The sequence below is a fragment of the Acanthopagrus latus genome, chromosome 8, assembly GCF_904848185.1.
Source record: "Acanthopagrus latus isolate v.2019 chromosome 8, fAcaLat1.1, whole genome shotgun sequence".
In the NCBI taxonomy this organism is placed as follows: Eukaryota; Metazoa; Chordata; class Actinopteri; order Spariformes; family Sparidae; genus Acanthopagrus; species Acanthopagrus latus.
The window spans coordinates 11238981-11247946 of record NC_051046.1 but is presented as its reverse complement, the minus strand read 5'-3'; the positions used below and the strand labels follow the sequence as shown (position 1 = coordinate 11247946).

Below are 8966 nucleotides of genomic sequence, written 5' to 3'. Positions count from 1 at the left end.
CCACTTGCGCCGACAGTGGCGCAGGTAGGCTGTCCGGGCCGAGTAGCGTCTCCAGCAGGACTGGATGCAAATGGCAGCCACACTGATGCCTCCTTCTCCCTTGTAGCGCTGACCTGGGCGTAAGACCAGACTCAGTACCTCCTCCCAGTTTTCAAGCACAGAGAGGAGGCCGATCCCTGGAGGAGCCGTTTTCCAACCATTATTCCAAACATGGCCAAACTCCACTAGCCGCTCCCCACTCACTTTGGCTAGAGGCACAGCATAGTCCCTGAGCAGCTTTTCCAGAGCCTCCAGAGCATTGACCACACTGCTCCAGCTCAAGATGAAGCTCTGCTTGAAATGACTGAAATCTGTCGCCATTGGGTTGATCCATCCCTTTATGATGGTAAAGGGATATCTGCTGATGTTTTCAGGAGCAGGTAGACTCTACAGAACAAATGGAAAGTGAGAGGCACCCAACCAAGTCTTTAACAACGCACTCAAAGGAATTTAAATATTGTTTTCGATTACCTTATCTGTCTTGATTCAATTCACCTTGTATTCAACACTATCACAATCATCTTACCTGAGGGCTTTCAGGGATAAGACTGTCGGTGCTTTGCACCACACTCCTGTCGTCCATGTTCTTAGAGGTTGCAGAGGGTGGCGGCGCAATGGTGGTCCAGCAGGGTGAGCATTCTCTGCTTGTTCTTTCACATGAGGATCCCGGTTCTGTTTCCAATTTTAGCTGCTTTTGATTCCTGGACTTTGAGCCAAACTGACCTAAAGTCACAAACAGGCTCAACTGTACTCTTCCATTATTTGGTGGCATTCAGTCATCACTGTCAAATCAAGTGGCAGCTGTCTCTACTTCAACAGTTACTTGTTGTCATGTTTCAGTATTTCTAGAACTTTTCTTCATGCATATGGATCAGCCATCTATATCATATTTTTTTTCCATTTGAGACATATTCAAATATATCAATACTTTGTTTATTGAAGTCAAAACACATAATGTCGTCATCTGTTTTAGGCTGACTGTCCATTTTTGTTTTGCTCTTTGAAGGCCTGTCACGATGTACCAATACTGATGATAGTCAGTTAGAATAAATCTTCTACAGTAAATCTTCACTGACCTATCTTAGAAGAATCCTCTCTTGGATGAAGACAGACAACCTTGTGATGGACCGACATATGAAGAAAACTTTTATCTGGCACTGAAGAACAGAAAAAAGTAAAGTAACTTTCAAAACTTGGAGTGAGATAACAAAAATAACAACAACAATAGGTAAACAAATGGAAAGTTAATTTAAAGAACCCAAATAAACTAATGCAGCAATGTACATTACAGTTAGTAGTTAACAGAAGAATCACTGAAGTTTAACAACAGTGAGGTGTTGGTGAAGAGGTGGTGAACTGTCTGTTTACCTGTCCCCTTCTCTTCTTCAGGCACTGCCAGACTACGACGGCCCTTTGGTTTAGTGGCCTGAAGACTCACCACGGGGCCAACGATCCTTCTGGGATGTTTTGCCTGAACAGAACATGTTTATAAGATCAGAGGTTGTACATCTAATAAAATAAATAAATAAAGTCAAAGCAATGCTTCTGGATCCTGGTCCAGTGTTCTCTGGTCAGACTATTGTAAAACAAGCCGGCCCCAGCTCCATCAAACAAAATGCAACAATTACACTTTGAGTGCTTGAGCATTTTTTTTCTAGAGGGAGAGAGAGAGAGAAAGCAAAAGTAAGTATATGAGGTTACAAACCATCAGTTAAACTCTTGGTCTCACTTGATGATGGCAAACAATATTCGTTGTGTATTCATTAAGAATTTAGGAGAACCATGAAACTGCCATTGGCAAAGTAGTACACTATCCTGCCATCTGTCTCCTGCAGCAATTTAACACTACAAAAGCAATTCTCTCCTGCTGAACTTTTTGAATATGCACAACTGAATCGTAATACAATTAAAAGCAGATTTAATGGCCTAGTTTAATATAAACATATTCAAACGTCTGATTACTCAGAAAACATAAAGTTTGTGCTGCTGATCCTCCAGACTTGTCACCTGATGTCCTCTCCTTCGTTCTCCTCAGACCACTGAGCTCTCTGACAGACCACAGGTAGCAGCCAGGTGCTGGGAGATTCTCCCCTCAAAGGCACACATCTGTTTCAGGTGAGGTTGGGAAAAGGTGGCACCTTTTGTAAAATTGCTAAAATGCAAAAGCTCATTCCCTGGCATGAGTATGGAGTGGAGAAGAGCTGGCCTGAGTTTCAGGAGGAGGCAGCAGGCAGAGAGCCAGTGGTTAGCAGTTGGGGAAGCTACGGCTGTCTTATTGGCATGCTGGACCAGGTACCCACTCCTGTCCTGAGACAGCTGTAAACCAGTAGCCCATAGCACAGCAATCAGGCGCCTGTTTCTTTAGAAGAATGCTGATGTGCTGCAATCTGCTGCTTTCCGCTTTCTGCAGCCAGCGCTTCCATCTCTCCTATATCAGAGTGACAGTCTTGGCCGCTATTTCTCACGTCAGGTAAAGATTCCCAAAAACATATTGGAAATGAAAGTGAGCAAAATATATCTAAAAACTAATACCGACCTTTGCAAAGATTAATTTGTTTTGCTGTGATAAGTGCCGGCTGTCATCACTAAGCCGAGTGACCTTTACGTCACTGTCTCTCTGAGCATGAGACATGAAGTTTCTATTAATGCAGGCCTGTATCATCACTCTTCACTCCAGCATAAAGTGTCTATTCTGGGGATTAAGGGAGTAAGTATCAGGGAAAGGAACAATGATATCCAATTCATCTTATTTGTAGCAGAAACTCTTGCAATGCTTCCTGATCAAATCTCTCCTGGGGGCATGTGCTGTGTGTTACAATTATTATCAACAAAGACTCGAGACAAGGGAATCAACTTCTCACTGCATGAAGCAAACAACCGGAAGACATGACATTATTCTGATTATAGAATATAATGTGGTTGATTTTAGGCTTTTCCAGCAGTAAGCATAACGTGTGATGAGAAAATCTGCTACACAATGAAGAAAGTCAAAATACCAGATGTAGCCTGATTTCGGCAAGATCTCCTGGGCGTTCAGCTTTACAAAGCCACAACTAAATTAACTGTCATCCTCTCCATGACTGTAGACTTATCAGTCTGACAATAAATTGCAGTATATAATTATTTGAGAAAAATCTACTATCATCTCTCTTCCATAAAGAGCCTGAGATGCTCCAGGGCTGACCTGAGTCAAGTAATATTTTTAAGTTCATAGTATTTACTTTAAACCCACCTGGAGTACATAGTACATTACAATTAGGTACTGTGTTTGTCAAGTATTTGTGAAATAGGAATATACATTATCATTATTTCAACATTAATACATTTAACAATACTTATCAGGATTCTGATGGACTAAAAAGCGAACTTTATTTTTAACGTACATAATCAAACCTTTCTGTGAAGTGCATTTTATTTATTGAAAACATGATATAGAAATGTAACACCAAACTCATTAATTTATATTTGTAGCTAGATTACTTACTGCAGTTATGCTCCTTTTGTGGATAACAGGGAGAGAAATTCCAAATTTCTCATGCATAATGGCTCTGTTGTTTGGGTGCGTGGGATTACACAGCAAACGCATGGTCACTGACTTGTGCTGGATGAGACATAGAGAAGAAAGTTTTCAAGTATTTATTTCAAATATAGTAGTAGAATATATTTTGTAGCTTGCACCGTACAATAATATTACTTAGTTAAAGATGTGTATCTGTCTATGAATAATAATCTACCTTTTCCCCAGGTAACACCGCTAGAAGGTCTTGTCTTTGTGGACGCACGTCTGGGATACTCTCAAGAGCAGGTTTCCTGTGTAATGTGACACTTTTGTTCTCCAAATAAAATATTCAGAATCTGTGTATTTTCCGAACACATCTATCATTATAGTGAGATGACGAAGGAAATTGTACCTATTGTTGACAATTTTCTAGTAACGACACGTGACTTTCTGCTTACTTACCATTTGGGAACCTGCACTTTCTTTTTTTGGACGTCTTCAATGCTCGGAAGAACCAGGAGCTGCTTATTCACTGTCTTCTGATAATCTTCTGCATGTTTCTATTTCCAATTAAAGGACATTTAAGCTGTCTGCTTGTTATTCAGCCACATTTGTCTTTTTAAATATTTTTGTTTTCAGGTAATAATCTGCATGAGGCATCCTCACCTTGATGCTACTCTCTGTTTTACGAATGGCATTGTCCAAGGCTTGAACATCCAGTGTTGCTCCGCTCTCATTGATAGTGATTTTCTCAAGACTACACTTGAGCTGTCTCAGATCATCTTGAACCTGTAATATACAGTTCTGTGATTAACATAGCCTACTATAATTGGCCTAAATACAAAAGTTATTTTTTAGCCTGTAATCGGCCTGAGGTGTGCATCTTCTAATCAATATAGCCTACTCAAATTTCTGTTCCAACCATTACTCTTAAAGGCATAGCCTTTTAACAAATTGGTTAAAGGGTGACTCCACCAATTTTAAACATTTAAGTGTGTTTACAGTTCTCGGGGAGTACTACCTTATTCGTGGAAAAAAAGTTGCATAAAGCCTGTTGTGGCTGTAGTTGAAAGCTGCATGTACAGTAATCTGATTATTTTCCTCCAGTGATGTCATTCAGCAGCTACATTGCCTTGTGGATAATGTTGGCGGCAGGTTTTCAAAAGTAGCCAACTAGTCTAGTATTGCCATCCTAAAACACTATTGGGCTCGATACGGACAGTTTTAAAGTAAAGTTCAGCGCATCTGCTGACCAGATGTGGTCGTGTGGACAGTGGATGCAGTTTGTGTAAAGATGCGATTGCAAATCTCAAAAACTGGTTTGCTCTCTGCTAAAACCAGATAGATTTACTGACTAGGTTAAGTAGTTGGTTTGAGCTTTTATCGTTCTCTAGGGAAAGTAGTAATCAGTTTTAACTTTGTGAAGCTAAGGAAGCCAGACAGCATTACCTGAATTAAGACTTCTCCCAACTTATCTTCCATTTTGAGCGTGTCAGATACTTTCTGTAGTATCAGTATAATAATATAAGTCGAAAATATGTCAGGTCATGATGCCATACCCATTATGTTTGCTAGCTAGCTAACTAGTTATCGAAGAAAAGTCTTCAGACTGTATACGTAACCAAGACAACGAGACGATGCCCAGACGTCGAGACGCGTTTGGACACTCTTGGGTTTCTTTTGCCCCGAGTACGAACTCTCAGACAGTTTCCTCAAATCACACAGGGCAGCTGTTGTTACTGTTGTTACAACTGGCAGATAGGAAGACCAACTATAACCCAACTTTAAGCTCATTCTTAATGTAATCATACATTATGAATGTATTGGGGGAGATTTCGGAGGTGACGCCTTGCCTGAAAGGCAAATTCAGGGCATTAGAAAGCTAGGGCTCAAGACGTTACAGTACAGGACGTTTCCGTACAGTAAGCGCATTCAACGTAAACAAAACATATATATATTTTCATATAATATATATAATACTTTTCTTATTTAGATACGCAGTGTGATTGTAACGCACACCAATATATCGTAAGGTGTAAAATAACGCTTGCCCTGTGTCTTTAAGATAATGTTACACCGGAAGTGACTCTCACATTGCTCAGTCAGAGTTGAAAGGTTACTAAAGTTGGTTAACGGCAGGTTAAGCTAGCAGCTGCACAACAAGCCTCTCACAGATATTATAGAAAAAATGTCAGAAGAAAACGCAGAGATTACCATTCCATGTGTGGTTGTCACTAGCTGTGATAGTGCTTTTAAAGAAGAAGAGCTGATAAAACGTAAGTTTCGCAAAGCTTAACGTGCATTATTTGGTTAACAGGCTAACGCTAAACAAAGCTAACTTACTCTTAGCCCATTATGTAGCACGTAAATGATGCTAATACGGGTTAATAATCCGCTTGTCTCTGGTTGTCAGTTTAATTAAGGGATAGATTAAGGTGTAGATATTGTATGGCTGCCATATAAACAGAAATAAACAAGTGGTAGTAATAGTTTCATACGTCTAATTTTTGCAAATCGACAGCTGTCACAATGAAAGCAAGCTGAGCAACGGCTGTATTTGTGTGTGTGAGTTATAACAGGCGATTGTTTTTTTTTTGTTTTTTTTTTGTTTTTTTTTTTGGTTCTTTTATTTGCCACAGAGATCATCAGTTCGAGCACTTTGCCTGAGCCGACCAAGAGAGAAGAATCAGTGGCCTGGTATCCATGGACCATCAACAACAAATATTATACAGCAGATGTCAGGCTATGTGTTGTACCAAGCACTTTTCAAATGTCATCGGAGATTGCCCAGTCCATGCAGGCTTTCATCGCTTATTTTGACAGTACAGTGGTACGTGATTTAACTGAGTCTGAAAACTTGAAGAGTTTACCCTGTCATGCATGTGTAACGTTGATCGTGTGTGCATGCTGTCTGCAGAAGGATGGTCTGGAAAAGCTACATCCTTGGATATCAGTGGTGGAAGATCTTGCTCCAGAGGTTCTCATTCTGGTGTGTGACAGAGTCTGTGAAAATGGTTAGTTATTCACCTTTGTGTAAAAGCAGAAAACACTAGAGTTCACATTTTCAGGGAACTGTACACTCTCTGAATTTAATTTGTGTTCCAGGTGTCACCAGGCATGAAGCACAACAGTGGTGTTTGTCTCATGCCTTTGAGCTGGTAGAGCTCAATCCACAGGATTTACCAGATGAGGATGGTGAGTTTTACAGACAGCAGAAATATTATTGACACAGCACACTTCAGTATTTTTATTGCTAATATTTTGTTGGGTTTTGTAATCTCACTCACTTTCCTTGATCAGATGACTTTCCAGAGTCTACAGGAGTAAAGAGAATTGTCCAGGCTCTTAATGCCAACGTGTGGACCAGTGTGGAGATGAAAGATGGTGAACTGACAGCCGTTCAATTACTTATCACAATTCTCCCTGATTTATTTTACCTGTGCATGTATGTGACTGTTTATATCTCTGTTTGATAGGACACAATCAGGGATTTGGTCTGATGAGCAGTTTGGTGGCCTCTAGACACAACAACCCACACTCACACAGCCGCCAAGATCCTGCAGTCAGTGGCAGTTTTGTATAAGCTCAATAATCGAAAATGTCCCTCAGTGTGCTCATCTTAATGTGAGGTTCAATCTGTAAATTTTGGAAGAGGCGTGCTAACACTAGCTCCTTTTCTGTTGCAGTCTGCCAGCCTGCCAGTAGAGGGCTCATCTGTTAGCGAGGAGGCTGAGCATACAGAAAGTATCACGAACACAGACACACCAGGAGACACAGTAGTTGGTAAGTGAACTCACTCCTGATGAAATCGATTTTTGCTCGTAATGGTCATTCCACTTGCACATTTCATCAACAGGCTCACCCAAAACATGGATTACTTGATGACTGAAGATGATATGGGGCATTACATGTGGAGTTATTAATGCTCTCTTGTGTCGATTCTGTCAGATGCAATGACTGATTTGGACATTCAGGAACTTGCTAATCTCACGGCTGGAGATGCAGATGTGGATAACTTTGAGCGCCTCTTTACCAAATTAAAAGAGATGAAAGGTAATTGAGAAATGAAAAGCAAACACACAACTTTGTCTGCAAAAACACAATTAAGGTTGGCACTTTTTAAACTTGCATTATTTACATTTTGCATTTTTGTACCAAACCCTGCTCTCATTGTGGTTTTGGAGGTGAAATATGTGGACTACTGATGTCACTGATGATGTTTTGCTTTTCTCTGATTTACAACCTGCAGACAAAGCTTCTTCAATGCCTCATGAGCAGAGAAAAGTTCATGCAGAGAAGGTAAGCATCTGTTTGATGAAGTTTCTCAGTAAGCGTTTGTATTCACCACTGGTTACAGGACTAGGACCTGTTCATGCTCATAGTGTATCCTGGCTTTGTAAAAGATGAATTATCTATCATGAAATTGTTTTGAACGGTGTGTCATAAACTTGTATTGGTATTATCTTCACAATCTCACACTATTGTAAGATTAGTCCACCCCTAGTTTTTGTTTAAGTCACATTTTTTGGATAGATTTTAGTAGATATGTTTCAGTGTGAATCCTCAATTGGCTCAAATAAATAAATGTTTATGTAAGCTTCATATCAAGCATTTTACATTAAATCTGTTTTCCAGGTAGCAAAAGCATTTTGGATGGCTATCGGTGGCGATGACGATGAGATAGACGGGTTATCATCGGGTGAAGAAAGCTAAAAGTAGCTCCCTGTGACTCTTTCCCCTGATCCTTCTACTTTCCTGGAGCTCCCAAAAGATCCAGCGCCCTTTGACTTGTTTTTTGCACCTGGAAGGTGGAGATGCTTACTGATGGTCGTGTAAGCAGAGTCATGTTTAGAAACTTTTTGATTCTTAAAATGAAGTGATTGCAATACTGATGTATAGTGAGAAACAGTTGATTTTCTTGATTAGGGAGAGAAGAGAGCCAATGGACAGACCTGACCCCCAGTCTTCTCCCCTGGGTCCCTCGCTATGCTTAAAGCCCTGTGTGAACCTCATTACATAATGTTGTTACAGGTGAAATATCAAAATTAAATCATGTGGGCTTTATCTATATGTCCTTTAGGTACAGTTGTCACATATATTTGCAAGTGACATAATGTGCCTTATCCTTAGTAAAGTTGTAAGACATTTAATGCACATTCTGTTGAATCAACATAAAGACTTGTGATTTTAAATGTTCTGGTCTTTGTGTTGCGAGTGTGGTGTACTACATGGTTCCATACAGCTCATCTTATTCCTGTTAAGAAAAATATGAACACCTGTATGCAGCAATGGATAACCTCCCCATTAAATATATGGGGTTTCTGTGCTGTACTGCACAATTTAAACCAAAGGGTGAGAAAAAAAATGTGTAAGACATCAAAAAACAGTTGTCCAACTTACTTATAATGCCAGTGTGTGGTATTAGTGA

The 8966-nt window shown here is 40.1% G+C and overlaps 2 protein-coding genes and 1 long non-coding RNA gene across 9 annotated transcripts in view; 2 read left to right on the top strand and 1 right to left on the bottom strand.

The window, feature by feature from the left end:
• The window catches only part of LOC119024528, a 4539-nt gene extending 2383 nt beyond the window's left edge, over positions 1-2156 (top strand). Inside the window, exons 2-3 of one of the 2 annotated variants that reach the window (XR_005076491.1) lie at positions 1429-1539; positions 2075-2156. This is a non-coding gene — a long non-coding RNA (uncharacterized LOC119024528). Of the gene's footprint in view, positions 1-1428; positions 1723-2074 lie in introns of both variants that reach the window. The other variant, XR_005076490.1, reaches the window with a different exon arrangement.
• Positions 1-5180, bottom strand: part of iqch (IQ motif containing H) — a 21412-nt gene extending 16232 nt beyond the window's left edge. For 4 of the 6 annotated variants that reach the window (XM_037107410.1, XM_037107411.1, XM_037107412.1 and 1 more), the window contains exons 1-9: positions 4988-5180; positions 4205-4327; positions 4001-4098; positions 3774-3849; positions 3524-3640; positions 1408-1510; positions 1116-1196; positions 566-762; positions 1-426 (exon numbers count right to left, since the gene is read on the bottom strand). The exon at positions 1-426 is cut by the window's left edge and continues 114 nt beyond it. In XM_037107410.1, the coding sequence (XP_036963305.1) occupies positions 1-426; positions 566-762; positions 1116-1196; positions 1408-1510; positions 3524-3640; positions 3774-3849; positions 4001-4098; positions 4205-4327; positions 4988-5020 (1254 nt within the window). In that variant the 5' untranslated portion in view covers positions 5021-5180. Of the gene's footprint in view, positions 427-565; positions 763-1115; positions 1197-1407; positions 1511-3523; positions 3641-3773; positions 3895-4000; positions 4129-4204; positions 4328-4987 lie in introns of those variants that run through there. The other 2 variants (XM_037107415.1, XM_037107414.1) reach the window with 2 other exon arrangements.
• A 415-nt stretch (positions 5181-5595) lies between these two features.
• Positions 5596-8730, top strand: aagab (alpha and gamma adaptin binding protein). Its single transcript, XM_037107458.1, has 10 exons — positions 5596-5814; positions 6178-6368; positions 6456-6552; positions 6644-6733; positions 6839-6922; positions 7015-7100; positions 7225-7321; positions 7487-7591; positions 7788-7837; positions 8174-8730. The coding sequence occupies exons 1-10, from the start codon at positions 5727-5729 to the stop codon at positions 8249-8251; spliced, it is 966 nt and encodes a 321-aa protein (XP_036963353.1). The 5' UTR covers positions 5596-5726; the 3' UTR covers positions 8252-8730.
• Positions 8731-8966: the final 236 nt, after the last annotated feature.